Source organism: Xenopus laevis, chromosome 6S (genome assembly GCF_017654675.1).
Source record: "Xenopus laevis strain J_2021 chromosome 6S, Xenopus_laevis_v10.1, whole genome shotgun sequence".
Classification (NCBI taxonomy): domain Eukaryota; kingdom Metazoa; phylum Chordata; class Amphibia; order Anura; family Pipidae; genus Xenopus; species Xenopus laevis.
Window position 1 is genome coordinate 7,387,776 of NC_054382.1, and position 23,195 is coordinate 7,410,970.

Sequence of the window (23,195 nt, forward strand, 5' to 3'; positions counted from 1 at the left end):
ACCAACCCAACTGCACCTCAGACACCAACCCAACTGCACCTCAGGCACCCCAACCCAACTGCACCTCAGGCACCAACCCAACTGCACCTCACCCCAACCCAACTGCACCTCAGGCACCAACCCAACTGCACATCAGACACCAACCCAACTGCACCTCAGCCACCAATCCAACTGCACGTCAGGCACAAATCCAACTGAACCTCAGACACCAATCCAACTGCACCTCAGGCACCCCAACCCAACTGAACCTCAGGCACCAACCCAACTGCACCTCAGGCACAAACCCAACTGCACCTCAGACACCAACCCAACTGCACCTCAGGCACCCCAACCCAACTGAACCTCGGGCACCAACCCAACTGCACCTCAGGCACAAACCCAACTGCACCTCAGGCACAAACCCAACTGCACCTCAGACACCAACACAACTGCACATCAGACACCTACCCAACTGCACCTCAGGCACCAACCCAACTGCACCTTAGTCACCAACCCAACTGCACCTCAGGCACAAACCCAACTGCACCTCAGACACCAACCCAACTGCACCTCAGGCACCCCAACCCAACTGAACCTCAGGCACCAACCCAACTGCACCTCAGGCACAAACCCAACTGCACCTCAGACACCAACCCAACTGCACCTCAGGCACCCCAACCCAACTGAACCTCGGGCACCAACCCAACTGCACCTCAGGCACAAACCCAACTGCACCTCAGGCACAAACCCAACTGCACCTCAGACACCAACACAACTGCACATCAGACACCTACCCAACTGCACCTCAGGCACCAACCCAACTGCACCTTAGTCACCAACCCAACTGCACCTCAGGCACAAACCCAACTGCACCTCAGACACCAACCCAACTGCACCTCAGGCACCCCAACCCAACTGCACCTTAGTCACCAACCCAACTGCACCTCAGGCACCAACCCAACTGCACCTCAGGCACCAACAGAACTGCACCTCAGGCATAAACCCAACTGCACCTCAGGCACCAACACAACTGCACCTCAGGCACATGCTGCCTATTATAAATTCTGTTTGGATCATCTTTCATCCAATAGGATAGATCCAACCCCCTAGCTAACATAAATGCCCATTAGAATAGGCCAAAACTGGACATGTATAACAAGCTAGGCAATTTAAATAAGCTCCCTCCATCCAATAAATCTCTTATGTTTAAAAACCTACTAATAATGGATAAACCAATCATACAAATCATACGAATCATAAGATTTTTGGACTGTGTGTGGATCATCCTGAAATTTTTCGCACCATGGCGATGGGTCGTTTAGTTGATTGGACAGGTTAAATGGTTTTTGTCGGCTAATGATCATTTCTCTGCATGTATTGCCTATCTGACAATATCAATGGGTGACTGTCACTTCTATTTGTCGGACATACGTTTCGTACGACTGCTGCCTGTCAGTTCATGGCCAGAACATTGTCTGATTTGTTCTTTTTGCTACTTTATTTAATCAGAATGGTTAGTGGCAGATTGTGATGTCCAAGCGTTCATCAGATACATGGCTAAAATCTGCACGTCTATGGCCAGTTTAAGAGGGAACCACTTTTTCTGCACTCTCAGTACAAATTAGACTCCATTATAATCAAATAATCCAGATTTTTACAACTGATTTCCTTTTTATCTGTAATACTAAAAGAGTAACGTGTTTTTGGGGATGCACAAACGTTAGCTTATAAAAGCCCAATTCTTCTAATTAGATTGCAAGCTCTATTGAGCAGGGCCTTCTTCAGTTTCTGTGCCGATCAGTAGAGTGTGTAATCTGTTAATTGCATTTAGATTAGTATTATTAGATCACTATTATTATTAATACAGGTATGGGACCTGTTATCCAGAATGCTTGGGACTTGGGGTTTTCCAGATAATGGATCTGTCCATAATTTGGATCTTCATCAGGGGCGTAACTATAGAGGAAGCAGACCCTGCGGTTGCAGGGGGACCCAGGAGTGTAGGGGGCCCAGTGAGACCCTAATTAATTAGCAATTTTAATATATCTTGGTAAAATAGGCCAACTTATAAATATTTTGGGGCCCTAAATTGAATTTGCTATGGGGCCCAGTAACAATTAGTTACGCCACTGATCTTCATAACTTAAGTCTACTAGAAAATCATGTAAACATTAAATAAACCCAATAGGCTGGTTCTGGTTCAAGGATTAATTATATTATAGTTTGGATCAAGTACAAGCTACTGTTTTATTATTACACAGAAAAAGGAAATCAATTTAAAATATTTGGATTATTTGATTATAGTCGAGTCTATGGGAGCTAGCCTTTCCGTTATTTAAAGCTTTCTGGATAACGGTTTTCCAGATAATGGATCCCATACCTGTTATAATAATAACATAAAGAGATATTCACTTGATATAATAAAGGTATTATCTATCTATTTCATGGTTTTTTTTTTTCCTATGACGTCACAATGGGCTGGCTGAGAGAATAACTCATAAGATACTATAGGTAGCAATGCAGTTGGAGTGTGTAGAACCCACCCTAGAGGAGGGAGTGCCTGATTCTTAAATTTAACTCCCAGGGGAACGTCGCTCATACACGTGTGCGGTTGTTGTTTTCTAACTTTGAGCGCCTCTGGGGGAATCTCCTCTCTGACAAATCGGCAAATTCATCAAATTTAATAATAAATGAGTCAATTGAAACATTTCCAGAAAGAAAAATACCCGGTGGCCAGTAAATTGTACAGTACAATATTCTAAATTGTCAACTGCAGGAACCCCCTTTCTGGATTGTTTCTGGATGTTTTTTGACACTGGTGACAATTTAGACGCCGGCATTGATTAACGGACGCCCACTGACTTTAATGGGCGCCGGCATCAACAAATCTGTGTTTCGGATATTTTGCGCCGGTTTCGCAGATTTTGCAGGGAAATCCGTGAAATCTGTGGCAAAAAGGGACAAATTTGCCCATCACTACACATAGGGTTAAAGATCCATTGACAAAACTATATAGGGGACATTCAGTGCATAAGGAGAAGTATATTGTGCAAAGTTTGCTCTCACTCACCCTTCCTTCCCTGGAGCAGAATCCTGCAAAGAGATCCACTGGGGGTTATACTATAGGGTGATCCAGCAGATCCTGCACTGACAGCAGCCTCAGGAGATCCAGTACTAATGGGGTCGGGGATCCCTTACACTGAGCCAATCCAGTAGAAATGCAGCCTATGGAATTCTGCATGGGATCTGCTGGGGGAGTCCCAGAATCAGTTGGGAAAATTCACCACTGGGAGGGAATGTTTGGATTAGATGGGGATCCTGCAGCTCCAGGTGGAGAATTCCTGGGATCAGAGGGGGAATTCTGCCCTGAATAGGGAATTCCTGGGATCAGAGGGGGAATCCTGCCCTGAATAGGGAAATCCTGGGATCAGAGGGGGAATCCTGCCCTGAATAGGGAAATCCTGGGATCAGAGGGGGAATCCTGCCCTGGAGTCTCCCAACAGCTGACAGCCCATTCCTTGCGATGCTTCTAAACGCGACCCACGACCGTGCGATCTGCAGCTTCTCCACCGCCAGTTCCCGGCCTGAACTCGGAGTTTCTCCAGAACGTGAGAAAAACCCAAACTAGAGAACACGAAACCGAAGTGTAAGGGAACCAGAGCCGCTGTCAGCAGGAAAGGGGCTGAGACCGGCGATACCAACTGTTCTTCCCTTGTACCCGCAGCGCCACCTGCTGCCCCCAACCTGCAAACGCACCTGCTCTCATGTCACTCATGTTAGTTCCACTAATGATTTCCTTCTTCTGTTTTATAAACTTTATAAACAAACAATCAGCCTGATGGACTGACACTTAAGGTCCCCATAGAAGCGACGATTCTTCTTGCCGAACGACCGATTTTAGGGAAGCCCGACCAATCCTTCGAAATTATCGTGCGGTTAGTGGTATTCGAACGATCGTACATCTTACGATTTTTCGGCCGACATCTGTCGGGAAATTGATCGGCCAGGTCAAAAAATCTTTGTCGGTCCCAGTGCAATCTCTCTATGTTTGCAGGGCCAAGCAGGCAGCTCCCCTTTGTTTTCCTGGTAAATTGGTCTTTTTAGTTGATGGTAGATTCGTACGATCGTACGATCGTTCTGAGAAGATCGTGGTCTCACAATCAGGATCTGATCTTTTAAAAATCTCAACATTCTATGGGGAAAAAAGCCATAGAGGGTGCTGCAGCCTACTGAAACATGCAATAGATTGCAAGCTCTTGTAAGCAGCACCCCCATTTCTGTTTTTTTTTCCCTTTAAACCTTATGTATGACATATCATTTATTGTTTATTATAAATGAATGGAAATTGCTGTATTGCTTGCCTCGTCTCCATTCCTATTTGCCGTACGTCACATGGCAGTGGGTACTAATGGGTTAATCCCTGATCACGTGACACGCAGGAAATGACATGGCAGTCAATAAATTTGAATTTCAGCCCCACCACTTATTTTTCGTGCACTTGAGCGCATCCCAATAGGAGCACATGGTAATGGTCTTTGTACACTTGATAAAGGGCATCGACCCGAAACCACAACCTGGAATAAAAGTTTTGCAGAGAGTCTGCTGGAGTTCTCCTTCCTTTACTATTTTGATTTACCGGCGCAGCGCCGTTTCTGACGAAGGAGCTGCCTGAGGCCGCTCCTGCAATGCCGCCCCCTCTCGCGACTTACCTGTCGATAGGGGGAGACAGGAACACTATTGTGGAGAGCGCAAGTGCGCTCTCTCGGAATAGTACGGCCGATTTTCCAGTTTAAAAACCGTAAATTCAGCTCTTAAAGGTGCAGGAGCGGCTTTTTGCCGCCGCTGGAATCCTCTCAGGCGCTGTCGCCTGGGGCAAACAACTCAGCTTGCCTCATTGGCGGAGCGCCCCTGTGTGTAAGGGCTCTTACTAGAGTCCTGCAACAGGTTGGGTACCCGCAGGTACCTGCAGGTTACCCACAAAAACCTGCGGTAGCCTGCGGGTTGCGGGTAGAAGTTCCGGGTGCGGGTGTAGACACAGGCCGGCGGTTCGGCGGGTTTGCGGGTCGGGCCACGGGTCTTCTCAGTAGTGATTTTCACTCCTTTTTTCTGATCACGCCTACTTCCGATGATGACAGCACTTACTGATTCTTAATGGTCAGCGGGTCCGGGTTGCGGATAAGGTACTTGCGGGTCGGATAAGAATGCGGGTTGCAGGTCCGGGTTGTGGATTGCAGGTTCCAAGGGCCTTGCAAAGACCTTTATTCTCTTCAGAGATATAATGGCTCCTACAGTCGTTACATCACTGCCAGCCTTTTGGCCAATCGGGATACTGTCATGGGGAAGAATGTTTTTTTCAAAACACATTGGTTAATAGTTAATAATTTTATATTGTAGAGTGAATTATTTGCAGTGTAAACAGTATAATTTAGAAATCAAAACTACATCACAAAAATCACGACGAATCACTTTAATGATACTGTAAAGGTGGCCATACACTGGCCAATATAATACCAGCACATTATACTCATTTAGATATAGAATAATTGTGCTTAAAAAAAGTAGTGTTTCAGGCTGATTTATTGAATATTTCTGCAAAAACCCTAGAAATTCCTCCCTTCCCTTCCACTTCCTGCTCCCTGAATTCCCAGGCTGTGCAGGGGAGCCGGCGGCTCTCAACTCACTGTACTGTAGGACAGGAACCAATCAGCAGCTAGCAGGACCTGATAGGGAACTGACGCCTGTCTGTGCTTGTGTGACTGCAGGGCTGTGATTGGCTGTCCCCCTCCTACTGTGCTTCTGGCAGGGACCGTTAGGACACACCCACCCCTCTTTTAAAACTGGGACCACAGTGAACATCTATAGGGAGCTCCAATAAAGAGGCTATTTTTAAAGATAATATTAATTTTTAGCACCATGTAAAAGCAACACCATATATCACTCATAATTGCCTACAAAATTGTTTTTTTTTATTTTTTCCTATATCTCTCCTTTAAATGAGTCACCATTCTATATGTTGGGAGGACCCTCCTCTCAGGAAACCAGACAACCAATAGTTTAATAATTTGAGGCCCCTGGGGGAAAAGGGGGGGGGGGCAGGCCATGCTAACTAAGAAGTATTGAGCCCCATACTACTTGATGGTGGCCCATACCTCCTAACAATTTTTGACCACACCCCTTTTTGCAACCACACCCCCTAATTACCATGCCCATTTTACAAAATTTGGCAGGAAATGAAAGTTTATGACATAAATCTACAGAAATGTGTTCAGATATCCTGATCTGTGCCACATAAGCGGTTAAATGGACTGTTTACATTATAGCCATGTGGCTTCCCCAGTGTCCGGCTCTAGAGAGGAACCCCCTTGTTCTGTCTAAACGTTTCTATTTTTAATACAGGGAAGCTGGGAGATATCAGCAAGAAGAGGAAAGGGACCTTCTCACACTCCGAAACTGCACAAGAACAGAGGAATTGACTTTTTACTTCTCACGGAATAAAAACGTCTGAATGTCTACACGTGAACATTACATGGTTAATCTGTTACAAGGCAAACTGAGACTTACCCACCTTCCATGGGAATCGTGTTATCCTGGATCACCCCAAAAATCTATTCCGCGTATGGAGATACAGGATCGGGTCAATCAAGGCCTCATTGTGAAGTATGCAGAATCCTTTCATGTAGAATGAGCTTGAATTTGAACTATAGTTTCCCTTTAACACTCTAGGGGGCATTGTTTACAAACAATGGAGATAAATATCTACATGGCAACCAATCAGCAATTCGATTTAAACAGCCACCTACAAGTTAAGGTGGCCATACACGGGCCAATAAAAGCTGCTGACAGACCGAGTCGGCAGTTTATTGGCCTGTGTATGGGGCCCCCCGACGGGCTTCCCCGATCGAGATCTGCCCGAAAGTCGGCCACATCTCGATTGGATTGGACGAAAAATCCCGTTGGATTGCGGCCGCATCTGTTCGTTGATGCGGTCCCGCGATCCGACCGCCCGTTCCCATTCGTTAGGATCCAATCATTGGGCCCTAGGGCCCACAATCGGATCAGCCCGATATTGCCCACTTCAAGGTGGGCATATCTGGGAGAGATCCGCTCGTTTGGTGACATCGCCAAACAAGCGGATATCTCCATGTATGGCCACCTTTAGAAATCAAAAGCAAAGATCTGATTGGTTGCTATGGGTAGCGGCTCCAGAGATCTCCGGAGATATTTATCTCCAATGTTAGTAAATAATATATTCACTGTGCCCCATTTAGAGTCATTGTTCTCCAGTGCAAACCTCCCAAACGGCGCAATTTTTGCGTGCCCGTTTTATGGCCACACCCCCTATATACCACAAACTTTTTACAAAATTTGTTAGGTTAAGGAAAGTTTGAATGCATTTCTTGGGGTTTTAGCATTTCTTGGGGTTTTAATGTTCAGGATTTATGTGTTTTTACAGTTTTGCCAATGAAGGTGAATTGCCCTTTAACCTTTTAACCACGCCCATTTTGTGGTCACACCCCGCAACTACCATGTTCATTTTACAATATTTGGCAGGTTATGAAAGTTTGAAAACATTTCTGTGGTTTTTATGTGTCATTACAGTTTTGCTAATGAAGGTGAATTGCCCTTAAAAGCTACAAGTCACAGTTTCCCCAAGAGACCTGCTTAGCTTAAATTGTTACAATTGTTTCTTTGCTTATCTTAAATTGTAACAAATGTATCTAAGTGCACCTGCCTCATATTTGTCAGAGAGCCCAAAGCCAATGACATTTTAGAAACGTTGTATCTTTTTCTGGCTGTTCAGTGCAGGAGATCAAAGAGAAAGTCGGGACATTTCTGTAACAATCCAGGACTGCGGGTTGAGCTATCAAAATCAGGACAGTCCTGTGAAAAATGGGACAGTTGGGAGGTATGTGAACTTACAAATCATGTTCATCAGGATCTGCCATCATTTCATGGAAACATTGTTACATTTATGTAAAAATTTGTTGCTTTGTGGCATCATCGAAGGTTCCCAGGATCACAATAGACCGTGTTGATGCCACAATACACAGCAAATACTTCCATAAAGAATACTCCCGCAGCTGCTTCGTTCATTTTTCACTTTAACTTACCTTTAAGGCAGTTTCATTGGTCCGTGTAAGGCTGGAGGCCCAGCCACGATAAAAGCAGAGATGGTCCAGTGCAAAAAGGTTGCCGTGGGCAACAACTCCCAATGTTCATCAATGAGCCCCACAGGCATTACATGTACAGTGTAGATAAAAGACCAGCGGTAGGAAACCCAGTCCATTCTGGGACAAAGTACGCCAGTTCCTAAAGGGGCGGTTCGCACTTAAAGGGATCCTGTCATCGGAAAACATGTTTTTTTCAAAACGCATCAGTTAATAGTGCTGCTCCAGCAGAATTCTGCACTAAAATCCATTTCTCAAAAGAGCAAACAGATTTTTTATATTCAATTTTGAAATCTGACATGGGGCTAGACATTTTGGCAATTTCCCAGCTGCCCCAAGTCATGTGACTTGTGCCTGCACTTTAGGAGAGAAATGCTTTCTGGCAGGCTGCTGTTTTTCCTTCTCAATGTAACTGAATGTGTCTCAGTGGGACATGGGTTTTTACTATTGAGTGTTGTTCTTAGATCTACCAGGCAGCTGTTATCTTGTGTTAGTGAGCTGCTATCTGGTTACCTTCCCATTGTTCTTTTGTTTGGCTGCTGGGGGGAAAAGGGAGGGGGTGATATCACTGCAACTTGCAGTACAGCAGTAAAGAGTGATTGAAGTTTATCAGAGCACAAGTCACATGACTTGGGGCAGCTGGGAAACTGACAATATGTCTAGCCCCATGTCAGATTTCAAAATTGAATATAAAAAATCTGTTTGCTCTTTTTAGAAATTGATTTCAGTGCAGAATTCTGCTGGAGCAGCACTATTAACTGATTCATTTTGAAAAACATTTTTTTTCCTATGACAGTATCCCTTTAAGTTAACGTTTAGCATATAGCTAATTGTATGCAACTTTTCGATTGACCTTGTTTTTCTCTTTTTTTTTTATAGCTTTTGAATTATTAGCCTGATATTTTTCCAGCTTTCAAGTTGGGGGTCACTGACCCCATCTAAAAACATATGCTGTGCAAGGCTACAAATGTATTTGTATTACTCCTCTTTTTATTCAGGCCTCTCCTATTCATATTCCAGCCTCTTATTCAAACCAATGCATGGTTGCTGGGGGAATTTGGACCCTAGCAACTAAATTGCAAACTGGAGAGCTGTTAAATAAAAAGCTGGATAATTAAAAAAAACAACACAAATAATAAAAAATGAAAATCAATTACAACTGTTCTCAGAATATCCCTCTCTACATCATACTGACAGTTTGTACACTTTGGGCTGTGAGTAGTTCTAACCAGGCCTTCATCAGGGGAGCACGGGGTAAAGATGTAGCGGCCTGGGCCTCTCCTATTTATATCCCAGTCTCTTATTCATATCAATGCATGGTTGCTAGGGGAATGTGGACTGTAGCAACCAGATACACCAGGTGAAATTACAAACTGGAGAGCTGCTGAATAAAAAGCTAAATAATTCAAAAACCACAAAAGGAAAACCCAATTGCAAATAATCTCAGAATATCCCTCACTACATCATACTGACAGTTAAGACAGAGTTCCCTGTCCCACTGGGAGGAGACACTAATACAACACAACAAGGAAGCCGGGAGCTCAATACAGTGACAGACCACGCCCCCTTCCCGGCTCAAACTGGTCGCGCGTCATTTCCCAAACTTTCTCGGCCACTTCCTGAAACTCCAGCTCTGGCCGATACCACCTGGCGCAGAGGGGTGGGGGAGGTGACGAGTACATTAATATAGAATATATTACAAAGGCAGCGCGTTGACTGGATCCAGCCGCATTATCGATATTTGTCAAAATTTTAACGGGGTTGAATTGCTGTTGCTTTTGGATTATGGTGAGTGTATATTTGTTGTTTCCAACTCTCGCTCCCCTGCTTGTTGAATGGTTTGGCCCATGTTGAGATTAGTTGTGGTTTGTGGAGCCTCATCATTCAGCTGGAGAGTTTCCATATCCCACTGTTACAAGAATTATTGCTGCTCCTATCTGTCTTCCTCCGGGTAAGTGACTGTACTGGGGGAGCTGTACTGGGGGAGCTGTACTGGGATGGAAGGCTGTAGTGGGATGGAAGGCTGTAGTGGGATGGAAGGCTGTAGTGGGATGGAAGGCTGTACTGGGATGGAAGGCTGTACTGGGATGGAAGGCTGTACTGGGGGAGCTGTACTGGGATGGGGGCTGTACTGGGATGGGGGCTGTATTGGGGAGCTATACTGGAGAGGGCTGTACTGGGAGAGCTCTACTGGGGGCTGTATTGGGGGGCTGTACTGGGGAGCTGCGTGTGAGTGGGTGGGTGGCAGAGGGAACTGGTGGGTAAATGAATGGGGACAAGTGGTTGGCTGCCTGTCTGTCTGTCAGTGAATGGGGCAGGTAGTTGGGGGATAAGGACTGCTTGTGGGCCAGTGAATGTAGGACAGGCTGCTGGTGGGATATGCTGCTAAATGAATGGGTGGGAGGCAGACGGTGGCCTCTGCTGGGTGTGGGTATGTCAATGGGGAGCAGACAGTGCATGGGAAATGCTGGGTGTATGGAAGTGGGTGGGAGGCAGCTGGTGGGATATGCTGAGTGTTGGTAAGTGAATGGGGTTTAAGCAGCTGGTGAAATGTGCAGGTTAAATGAATGGGGGGACAGGCAGCTGGTGGGACATTTTCAGGATAAAATCAATATGTCAGGGTAAGATTTAGTGGCAGATAACAGCTGCATGGTATGAACTACAACAATGTGCATCCAGACCAGCCTTTCATGCAGCTCCATCCAACATTCACTCACTGCTCAGAGTCTGTATCTCTTGTATCCCTCACACTGATTGGATAGAATTGCACTTGCTGTAAACTCTGTGTTGTATGAAATCGAAGCATTTGTCACGCACACACTCACTCACACTCATACTGTTGACGCAAAGCTTTTCTAATTATTCTCCACTTCCTCTGTGGTCAGGTGTAGAACAACATTCACTTCCTGTGTGATCATTTTGCAGAAGTCCCTATTGTTGGTGCCCAGTGACTTTGTGGGTGCCCAGTGGAACACGGACTATGGGATTTGGGCTCCGCACCCTGCCAGCGACAGACATCCAGACTGCGGCTCTTACCAACTTCTTCTTCTTAACCCTTGTGACTGCTTTTTTGCAGCTTCCTTGTGTAAGTCTGGGACTTTCATTTAATAGTGATCAACACTGGAGATATTTACTCTTTTGTGTATGTTTTTATTAAAGGGATACTGTCATGGGAAAACATGTTTCTTTCAAAACACATCAGTTAATAGTGCTGCTCCAGCAGAATTCTGCACTGAAATCCAATTCTCAAAAGTGCAAACAGATTTTTTTTATATTCAATTTTGAAATCTGACATGGGGCTAGACATTTTGTCAGTTTTCCAGCTGCTCCCAGTCATGTGACTTGTGCCTGCACTTTAGGATGGAACTACTTTCTGGCAGGCTGTTATTTCTCCTACTTACTAAATCAGTCTCAGTGGGACTTGGCTTTTACTATTGAGTGTGGTTCTTAGCTCTACCAGGGAGCTGTTATCTTGTGTTAGGGAGCTGCTATCTGGTTACCTTCCCATTGTTCTGTTGTTAGGCTTCTGGGGGGGGGGTGATATCACTCCAACTTGCAGTACAGCAGTAAAGAGTGATTGAAGTTTATGAGAGCACAAGTCACATGACTGGGGGCAGCTGGGAAACTGACAATATGTCTAGCCCCATGTCAGATTTCAAAATTGAATATGAAATAATCTGTTTGCGCTTTTGAAAAATGTATTTCAGTGCAGAATTCTGCTGGAGCAGCACTATTAACTGATGCGTTTGGAAAAAACAGTATCCCTTTAATGACATACAGTTCTTAAAGAAATACTGACACAATTCTTTCATAATGTCATCTTTGCATACTATTTATAATTTTGCCATAGAACTATTTGCCCAATGCCTTTACATTACCTGCCCCCCCCCCATGTTCCTCTATCAGGGGCTGACATACTTGTGCTGCATTAGCATTAGAAATGTTAACGGACACGTCAATGGGCTTGTTCACCTTTAAATTAACTGTTCGAGTGATGTAGAAAGTGATATTCTGAGACAATTTGCAATTGGTTTTCATTTCTTATTTGTGTTTTTTTTTTTCTTACATTTAGCTTTTTCTCCAGCAGCTCTCCAGTTTTCAATGTCCACAGTCTTGTTGCTACAGTCCATATTACCCTAGCAACCATGCATTGATTTTTAAAAAGAGACTGGATAATGAATAGGAGAAGCCTAAATAGAAAAATGTATAATACAAAGTAGCAATACAGTAAGTAGCCTTACACAGCCTTTGGTTTTGGATGGGATGAGTGGCCCCCATTTGAAAGCTGGGGAAAAAAACCAAATAATTTAAAACTATAAAACACAAAGGCCAAATGCTTAGAATTAGTCATTCTATAACATATTAAAGGGGTCGTTTACCTTTAAGTTAACTTTTAGTGTGTTATAGAATGGCTAATTCTAAGCAGCTTTTCCATTGGTCTTCATTATTTATTTTTTATGAATTCTGAATTATTTGTCCGCTTCTTCTGACTCTCTTTCCAGCTTTCAAATGTGGGGTCACTGACCCCCATCTAAACACAAACGCTCTATAAGGCTACATATGTATAATTATTGCTACTTTTTATTACTCATCTTTCTATTCAGGCCTCCCATGTTCATATTTCAGTCATTTATTCAAATCAGTGCATGGTTGCTAGGGGAATTTGAACCCTAGCAACCAGATGGCTGAAATTGCAAACTGGAAAGCTGCTGAATTAAAAGCTAAATAACTAAAAAAAAAAAAAAAAACACAAATAATAAAAAATGAAAACCAATTGCAAATTGTCTCAGAATATCACCCTCGACATCAAACTAACAGTTAAGTCAAAGGTGACCAACCCTTTTAAAATAAATAAGATGAAGAGATGCCAATTGCTTTGCTTTGACTGTTCTCTGCTCTTTCCCCAGGGATGATTGTGGGTACATGAGGTGCAGAAGCCACACTGAAATACTCGAGGGGCTCTTCTGCTTGATTTATTAAAGAGAAATACGGGCACATGCACAGCTGTTATATCACTGGATGTAACTCAAGACAAGAAGGAATAGAATGAGCACCATGGCTTGTGGGAGCAGCATGAACAGTTTTGATATGAACTCCATCCCTCTTGTGGCTTTAAATTATACAGTCAGACACAGGCTGTGTTTGTATCTCAACCCCAATGCTGTGGTGGCTGCTGACTGGACTCGATTGGCCGAAGAGATGGGCTACGACTACCTGGAAATCAGGAATTTTGATCGGTACCCGGACTCCACCATGAAGTTACTGGAAGACTGGCAAAAGAAGTGCTTCCGGGCTACTGTTGGAGGGCTACTGGAGATGTTAAAGAAAATGGAAAGAAACGATATCCTAACGGATCTTGCACCACTTATTGGTATGTATATACCATGGGGGGAGATGTACATTGTATTACATACATTATTATTATTATTACATTAATTCAAACCATCCAATCGGAGGTTCTACAGATCAGACCTAATGGCTGCTTGTTTCATGGGCCAGGACTATGTATCATATAGTAAGTTAAGTTGAAAAAAAGACCCACGTCCATCAAGTTCAACCTTTTAAGTCTATATATAACCTGCCTAACTGCCAGTTGATCCAGAGCAGTGACCCCGAACCACCGGCTCATGAGCAACATGTTACTCACCAAGCTTTTAGATGTTGTTCCAAGTGGCCTCAAAGCAGGAGATTATTATTTAATTCCAGGCTTGGAGGCAAGTTGGTCAACTAAAAACCAGGTGTACTGACAAATAAAGCCTCCTGTAGTCCACATAGGTGCTACCAAATAGCCAATCACAGCCCTTATTTGGCACCCCAAGGGACTTTTTCAAGCTTTTGTTTCAACCCAACTCTTTTTACAATTGATGGTGGCTCATGGGTAAAAAAGGTTGGGGACCCCTGATCCAGAGGAAGGCAAAAAAAACAGTTTGAAGCCTCTCCAATTTGTCTCAGTCCCTGGATCAACTTGTACTATGAGCTATCTCCCATATCCCTGTATTCCCTCACTTGCTAAACACCATCCAACCCCTTCTTAAAGCTATGTAATGTATCAGCCTGTACTAGAGTCCTGCGCGGGTCCATTTTTTGGAACCCGACCCATAGCCGCAACCTGCCATGTGCAACCCAGACCCGCAATACACATTCTTACCCGCTTAGAACCGATACCTGACCCGCAAATACCTTATCCACAACCCGGACCTGCTGACCATCAAGAATCAGGAAGTACTGTCATTGTAAACCAGAAGTGACATCACGGGAAGTAGACGTGATCAGAAAAAAGGAGTAAAACTCGCTATTGAGAAGACCTGCGACCCGCAGAACTGCCGACCTGCGTTTATACCCGCACCTGGAACTTCTACCCACAGGGTACCGCAGGTAACCTGCGGGTACCCGACACGCTGCTGGACTCTAGCCTGTACCACTGATTCAGGGAGAGAATTCCGCATCTTCACAGCTCTCAGTGGAACAAACCCCTTCCCAATATTTAGCTGGAACCTCTTTTCTTATAATCAGAATGGGTGACCTACTGGTAAATAAATCATTAGAGAGATTATTATATGATCCCCTTATATATTTATACATAGTTATATCACCCCTTAAGAGCCTCTTCTCTAGCGTGAACATCCCCAATTTGGCCAGTCTTTCCTCATAGCTAAGATGTTCCCTTTACCAGCTTAGTTGCCCTTCTCTGTCCCCTCTCTAATACAATAATGTCCTGTTTGAGTGATGGAGACCAAAACTGTACGGCATATTCTAGATGGGACCTTACCAGTGCTCTATACAGTGGAACAATGACCCCCTTCTCCTTTGATGTTGCTACATGGGCAGCAGTACATTGTGGGCAAGCTGAGGGTAACATTTGGAAGTCCTCAGCAAGGACTTTCATATACATTCTGTAATCCTCATTACCTTCTATGATGGGTTTGAGAAGGTCTATTGAAATAATAAACGTAGGAGTGCATTAACTCCTGTTGGTGTCGGCTGCTGTAGAATATATAGTGAATAAAGTACCCCCTCTTGTAAATTATAAGGGTATTATAAGTTACAGAGTTTCGTGACTATATAAAAATACGAGGCCGAAGGCCAAGTGTTTTTATACAGGTCACAAAACTCAGAGGTAACTTCTAATATCCTCATATTTTGCAACTGGCGGTACTTTATTTATTATAATACACATTTCGGTGAGTCATGTGACTGAAATGACATCAGAACTCACCGTTTATAACTGATGACTTAAACGGTGAGTTCTGATAAGGATATAATTTACAAGATATTCATGGCTTTTGTGTATTATATACAGTATCTGCATAAAAGCACCATAGGGAGATGCAGTATTCTCTACACTTCCAGGTTTCTCTTTGGTCTGCACAGAAAGGGTTAAATGTTGCAAACGATTTGACTAAATGTCCCGACATCCTAACCTTTATATTTAATGTTTCAGAGGCCGACTGTAAGAAGTACCTAGAGAAGAAGCACGGGCCCCTGCCATTGCAAGATGATAATGTGGACAGCAGTGAGCAATACCGAATTACGAAAAGTGACGATCCTTATGGTACGGAGGGGCCCATGGTTTCTTACTTTGCAATGGACAAACTGCTTGTAAAGGAAAGCTAGTTAAAGCTAGTTAGATTACTGGTACAAGAGCCAGTGTTGCCTGGTAGAGGAAACACTGTTATAGGGAAGTGCAGCTCTTTAGTTTAGAATTTAAATCCAATGGAGGTGCACACCGTCAGTTGTTTATCTTTGATTAGAAGGCTGTTAGTATGTAATTCCCCTGGATACTCCGTCCTGATATCCATAAATCATGTAACTGTGTGTCTACTCTGACACATTTAAATGATTTATATAATTTAAAGGGATTCTGTTATGATTTTCATGGTGTCATTTTTATTTCTAAATGACACTGTTTACACTGCAAATAATTCCCTCTACCATGTAAGATGTCATTCCTGACCCAACAAGTTGTAATATTGGTGTGTAGGTGCATCTCAGGTCATTTTGCCTGGTCATGTGCTTTCAGAAAGAGCCATCACTTTAGGATGGAACAGCTTTCTGGCAGGCTGTTGTTTCTCCTACTCAATGTAACTGAATGTGTCTCAGTGGGACCTGGATTTTTACTACTGAGTGCTGTTCTTAGATCTACCAATGTGCTGTTATCTGGTTACTTTCCCATTGTTCTGCTGATGGGCTGCTGGGAAGGAAGAGCAGCAGTAAAGAGTGACTGAAGTTTATCAGAGCACAAGTCACATGACTGGGGGCAGCTGAGAAACTAACAATATGTCCAACCCCATGTCAGATTTCAGAATTAAATATAAAAAAACGTGTTTGCTCTTTTGAGAAACAGATTTCAGTGCAGAATTCTGCTGGAGCAGCACTATTAACTATTAAGCAACACATTATTGTTGCTTTTTATTACTCCTCTTTCCATTCAGGCCTCTCATTCGTTTTACATTCCCTTATTTAAATCCATGCATGGTTGTTGGGGTAATTTGGACCCTAGCAACCAGAATTTGCACACTGGAGAGCTGCTGAATAAAAATCTAAATAACTCAAAAACCACACATGATAAAAAAAAATGTAGACCAATTGCAAATTGTCTCAGAATATCACTCTGTGCATCATATTAATTTAATTGAAAGGGGAACAACCCTTTAAGCAGAGGGCCCCATTACATTAAAATTTACCATGAAACCAGTGCTCCTATCAGGACCCCACTACTAACTCACAGCAACACCAAGCTGTCTCTTTCTGTGCCAATAGATACTCCCACAACGTATTTACACTAGATAGTAGCCAAATAGCCTGAACAGAAGGAAATGTACAATATGTAGAAGGGTTTCATTATCTACTAGATATGAATATCCCAGCACACACTCTCTCTGACTGCACGTATGTGACCGGTTCAAGATTAAACTGAATTTTAACCCCGATATAATATACTTTCCTTGTTTTCACTCAATAACCCTGCTCACTATACTGTGTGTTTTTGTTTATTTCTGATTAACCCCTCGCAGGAAGCATGCCTGAGACATTTGACGCTTTCATCTGCTGCTGTGCCCAAGATATCTTGTTTGTGCAGGAGATGATCAGTCGGCTGGAACAGACAGATTATAAACTCAAACTGTGCGTCTTTGATAGGGACGTCCTTCCGGGAACCTGCTTGTGGTCCATAACCAGTGAGCTTATAGAGAATAGGTAAAGACTCCATATGTAGCAATCTAATGCTTTGGGTGTGATACACTGAGTGTTTTGCTTGGTGCTGTAACAGCAGGAGGGCCGCCATCAGGGGGTACAAGTGTAACGGGCCTAAGGGGGGCCCAGCAGTGCTGAATTTTTTCGAAAGTGCCGTGCCCCCCTTGACAGCGCTGAAGCCGTACCGCCTTCTTCCGAAGTCCCGAACAGCCGAAGTGCAGAAAAGCCAAGGCACGAAAGTGCTGAAAAGAACCGAAGCCACGAAAACAGTGGAAATTGAAGTCCTGAAGCGCGAAAGGACCCGAAGTCGCGAAAACAGCCGAGATGGAAGTCCTGAAACAGCGAAAGGACCCGAAGTCGCGAAAACAGCCGAAATGGAAGTCCTGAAACAGAGAAAGGACCCGAAGTCGCGAAAACAGCCGAAATGGAAGTCCTGAAACAGCGAAGGGACCAGAAGTCGCGAAAACAGCCGAAATGGAAGTCCTGAAACAGCGAAAGGACCCGAAGTCGCGAAAACAGCCGAAATGGAAGTCCTGAAACAGCGAAGGGACCAGAAGTCGCGAAAACAGCCGAAATGGAAGTCCTGAAACAGCGAAAGGACCCGAAGTCGCGAAAACAGCCGAAATGGAAGTCCTGAAACAGCGAAAGGACCCGAAGTCGCGAAAACAGCCGAAATGGAAGTCCTGAAACAGCGAAGGGACCAGAAGTCGCGAAAACAGCCGAAATGGAAGTCCTGAAACAGCGAAGGGACCAGAAGTCGCGAAAACAGCCGAAATGGAAGTCCTGAAACAGCGAAAGAACCCGAAGTCATGAAAGTAGGCGAAGTTGAAGTCCTGAAGCCACGAGTTCAATTCTACTGAACACCAATGGGTTTTTTTTATCCCCTGGCCACCAAAGTATTATTTTAATATTCTATAGGCCCCTGCCACCAATGTTTTTTGTTTTTTTTACAACTATTCTTTAGGGCTCCAATTTTTTTAACTGTTAAGGGGGGGCCCTGGCAGCAACATTTTTTTTTTATAACTTATACGGGGGCCCTGTTCCCCAATAGGTTTTTATAACTTGTGGGGGGGGGGTTACCTTTTTTTAGCTGATGTCTGTGTGGTCTTTTAACTGTGATGTGGAGTGGGCGGGATCTGGGGAGGACAGGGCCCCCAAAAATGTTGTTGTAAGGGGCCCCATGATTTCTAACGGCGGCCCTGAACAGCAGTATACCACATCACTTCTGTCGTACCTGGGCATTTGTTTTAACTGTGACCCAAGTGGGGTTTTTGCTGTGTGCTCTGAGCAGCCCCCCAACCTCTGCTGATAATGAGTGTTAATCCACAATGTATCACATTGTTATACGTCCGCATGATATATTTGGCATTAAAAAGAATTTGATGTTTCTGTTTTATCTGCATAACATGAAAGTGTCGATACAAAGGAACCTGTCATTGTTTTATAGGTGTCGCAAGATGGTGGTGATCATATCTGATGATTATCTGGACAGCAGCGAGTGTGATTTTCAGACCAAATTTGCTCTTAGCCTTGGTCCAGGTAAGATTGATTTGTGTAGTATAATCACTAATTCTATTACTGTACTTCTAAAGGTGACCATACACTGATTTATTGATCTATAGACTTTCAGATTATTTGCCCATATATGGGGCCTTCCAATAGGCCTCCCCAACTGATATCTGGCCATAAATAGGGCAGGCGGAGGATTGTCTAGTTCATGCGGTCTTCGTCCTGTTGGCACCCAAACAATCTAGGGCTGAACAATCGGATTAGCCGGATATTGCCCTGGCTTTGTTGGGCACATCGGGAGAAAGATCCGTTTGTTTGGCCACCTCACCAAATGAGCAGATCATATAATGTATTGCTGCCTTAAAGGGGAACAATCATAAAAATGAAAATTTAATATAAGCTTTATTGTACTGAAATAAGAAACCTACGGTAAATACAATCAATTAAATATTCTGCATCATTTCTGTAATAATCAAGTTAATCTTCACTATCCCTCAGCATTTATTTCTCTTCATTCTCTCATTCATTGAAAGTTAGATTAAATTTATGTTATGGGGGGGGGGGGCCTTTTGCCTAGAAGATGTATTAGAGGTCACTCTATTAAACTCACCAGACATCATGTCTCTCTACATGCAGAATTTGTGCAAAAGGCAGTTATTTTGTTAGATTTTGTTTGTACTGGAATCTGTTATCGTAATGAGCTCTAATACATCTGCTAGGAAAGGAGCCCCCCTATAATATATATTGGATCTAACTGTCAGTGAATATCTGACACCCAACTGCTGCATGAAGACAGAATGAAGAGAAACAGATGCTGAGAGAGGAATAGTGAAGATAAACTTGATTATTTCAGAAACAGTACAGAATATTTAATTGATTGTATTTAGAAAGTTTCTTATTTCAGTATGATGGAGCTTGTATTACATTTTCGAGATAGTTCCCCTTTAAGGCTGTTGGCGCAAGGTCTCCAGTGTATTTCAATAAAATAACCTAAACCTGTCCCTACCTCTTCCCAGTTCTCCAGTACTGGTGCTGTCAAGTAGTTGGGGGCAGCAGGGGTAGTTTCAGGTGCTTTTTTGACACTGTTCTTGAGCACTAAGACCAAAATTCACTAAAGGACGAAACGCCTAACGCTAGCGTGAATTCGCCAGCGTAGCGCAATTTCGTTCATTCGCTGATTCACTAACGGACGCTGGCGTAAATTCGCTAGGGTTACTTCGCACCCTTACACCTGGCAAATTTGCGCAACGGACATAACTACGCAAATTCACTAACGCGCGCATTTTTCTGAACGCTACCTTTTACGCCAGACTTCCTTCGCCACCTCAGACCAGGCGAAGTGCAATAGAGTAGATCGGGATTGCTTCAAAAAAAGTTAAAAATTTTTCAAAGTCCCAAAAAAACGCTGGCACTTTTTCTATATTATGGGTGATAGGCTGAAAAAGTTCGAAACATTTTTTGGGGCTCCCCTCCTTCCCCCCTACATTTCCTGACTCATGGCAACTTAACTATACAGTGGGCACATGTGTAGGGAAAAATAAAAATTTTATTTGCTGTTTTGAAGGTTTCCCAGGCTTGTGTAGTTCTGCTACATATACCTCCATTGTAATTCAATTTGGCGCCGTATGCAAATTAAGCATCGCTAGCGTAACTTCGCTTTGCTTGGCGAATTAATGCTAGCGCAACTTCGCAACCTTACGCTTACGCTTCCCCTTTGGATTTTAGTGAATTTGCATAGTGCTGGCGAAAATACGCCTGGCGAAGTGCGGCGAAGCGGACGCTGGCAAATTTGGGCCTTAGTGTGCCATTATCCTTAGGGAATCCATTTAGAAGCACAATTGTTTGTTAACCCTATTTGTACCACAAATCAGCTGTTACACCGTCCGTACTCTGGAGCGCCGTGCCAAGGCCGTAGAATTTATTTGTTGATGGCTCATCCGGCACTGAAGCGTTAATACCTGTGGATTCATACTGCTGGAGGAGATATATGAATATATATCCTAATCTATTTCAATGTTGATATGGAGTGAGTACCTGTTGGTAACGGCAGTGGGTGGGGCTAGAACTATCCTAAAGCCAATCAAAACATGAATACAGCCAGCAGTTATCACATCCGCTCCAGGAGGAACAAATCAGTCCAGTTTAGTGGTTTTACTTTTGTCATGTCTGACTCCTGAACCAGTCTTTCTATGCACGGCCATAATTCCGGGTGTCCGTTTTTATTTACTTATTTATTTTGTCTTCCAGGGGCTCGGGAGAAACGCCTCATTCCTGTTAAGTACAAACCTATGAAGAGGCCGTTCCCCAGCATTCTGCGCTTCATCACTTTGTGCGACAATACAAACCCTTACACTAAAGTCTGGTTCTGGGACAAGCTCGCCAAAGCTTTGGCCCGGTAAAATGGGCTTACATGAGCCCCAGCAATTGTGCCGTTGGAAAGATAACCATTTAACCGAGGATTAACCCCCTCCTGCAGACATGGGGGGACTAAAGATGTTTATATAGAATATAATTATTATTCTTATAACTCTGCTGTCTCCAGCAAGCCAGGGACCAATACCCCTTTTTATGAAGTTATTCTCTGGTTATTGCTATTTTAATGTGTATTTTTCAATCTATAAAATTATAGGAGAAAAAGGGAGTTTTATAAGAAGAAAAGGCTACTTGAAAATGCCTCTATATTAATCGAGTCAGTAGATAATAGAATCTATTGGGCAGATTCAGTGCTAAGTAAAGCCTCATTAGGTGGAAGCGGCTCCTTTTTCCCCCATTCAGTTATGAGCTGACTGAATTGATTATGACGGTGGTAGAAATGGATATAACAAAATCTGCACTTTTCTTGCACCTTTTTGGTGTGTCCGTACACACCAAATATTATAATTATAATTCCTGCAAGTAAGGTTCTCAAAAATGATTAAACTATATATTTTTATCTCTGTGCATCATTGGTTTTTTTTCCTGCTGTATGCTACTGTTGCTCACCACCAGTATGGTAGCTCCCGCTCCTATAATGTTTTGCTGAAATGCAAAAAAATAAGTTTTATCAGTGTGACATTGCAGAAAAAGAAATATTGGCAGATCTGTGCCCAATTTGTTCCCCCTTGTGCTGGTTTGATCCAGAACAATCCGATCATCATAGCTTTTGGGTGAGAAACAATGTGGTCCTCACCTGATTTGATTTTGAAACCTGTATTATAGAGACCTGTCAGATTCTAAACATAATTTTATTTTAGCCCAGTCTCTGCTGATGAAAATCAGCCCCAAAAATCTCTGAGAAGCAGTGACAGGCAGATTTTTAAGTGCTCTTACACACGGGCGTTTTTTCCTGTGCTTTCTTCCGTTCAGCCGCAGGGAAGCGCAGGAGTAGACGCACTCAATTATTAAGAAGGGGGCTGTACTCACACAGAAGCATTAAAGTGCCAAACGCGGGTTGGGACACAGCATGTTGCATTTCACCTGCGTTTGGCGTAGGGATGCACCGAATACAGGATTCGGCCAGGATCCGGCCTTTTTCAGCAGGGTTCGGCCGAATCCTTCTGCCCGAATCCGAATTGCATATGCAAATTAGGGGCGGAGAGGGAAATTGCGTGACTTTTTGTCAGAAAACACGTAAGTAAAAAATGTTTTCCCCTTCTCATCCCTAATTTGTATATGCAAATTTGGTTCGGTATTCAGCCAAATCCTTTGCGAAGGATTCGGGGGTTCGGCCGAATCCAAAATAGTGGATTTAGCGCATCCCTAGTTTGGTACATACATGCGTCTGTGTCAGTACAGCCCCCTTCATAATATAATTATGGGGGCCTTCGACACCACCTGCTACATACAATGCTGTTCTAACATCTGTACCCCGACGGTTTCACAACACTTCACTTATCCATTCATGCAACTCTCACAAGTAACACCTCTTTCTAGGGGTTGCATAACACATTGGATAATCCTATCACAGTAACTACACAGAATCTACACCTCTGTGAGTTTCAGATGTCACCTCTATTTAGAGTTACAATGGGCCATTGTGATTGGTTAAATGGAAGAGTTTATAAGCCGAGAACTTCCCACACCAGTCAGTTGTACTGAAGAAGCTGCTCGGATGAGTAGTGAAACGTCTTCATTGATTACTCAGCAAGTCCAGTTGTTTTTAGATTGATTTATATTAGATATACCACGACCTGGATGAATGAAAATCTTCATAGTCATATTGACGGATCGTGCTGCGTCGCATCGTCGATTGCGACGCGACACGACTGTCGGATGCAGATGCGTCCCATCAACAATGCGACACAATCCAACAATAGCATTACTTACCTTATTTCCGTCACATCACATTGGTCGTTTTTGCACAGTGCG

At 43.6% G+C, this 23,195-nt stretch overlaps 2 protein-coding genes across 7 annotated transcripts in view; one reads left to right on the forward strand and one right to left on the reverse strand.

Moving 5' to 3' along the window:
- map3k22.S (mitogen-activated protein kinase kinase kinase 22 S homeolog) overlaps positions 1–3,664 on the reverse strand; it is an 82,128-nt gene extending 78,464 nt beyond the window's left edge. For 5 of the 6 annotated variants that reach the window (XM_041567337.1, XM_018268989.2, XM_018268988.2 and 2 more), the window contains exon 1: positions 3,050–3,663. The gene's annotated coding sequence lies outside the window, so the exon portion shown is untranslated. Of the gene's footprint in view, positions 1–3,049 lie in introns of all 6 variants that reach the window. The other variant, XM_041567336.1, reaches the window with a different exon arrangement.
- A 6,325-nt stretch (positions 3,665–9,989) lies between these two features.
- Positions 9,990–21,780, forward strand: myd88.S (myeloid differentiation primary response 88 S homeolog; the record flags this gene model as incomplete). Its single annotated transcript, NM_001095786.1, is given in 7 exon segments — positions 9,990–10,098; positions 11,073–11,232; positions 13,055–13,518; positions 15,589–15,699; positions 17,162–17,342; positions 18,787–18,878; positions 21,096–21,780. Coding segments are annotated over 5 exon segments (852 nt in total). The 3' UTR covers positions 21,248–21,780.
- Between the last annotated feature and the right edge of the window lie 1,415 nt (positions 21,781–23,195).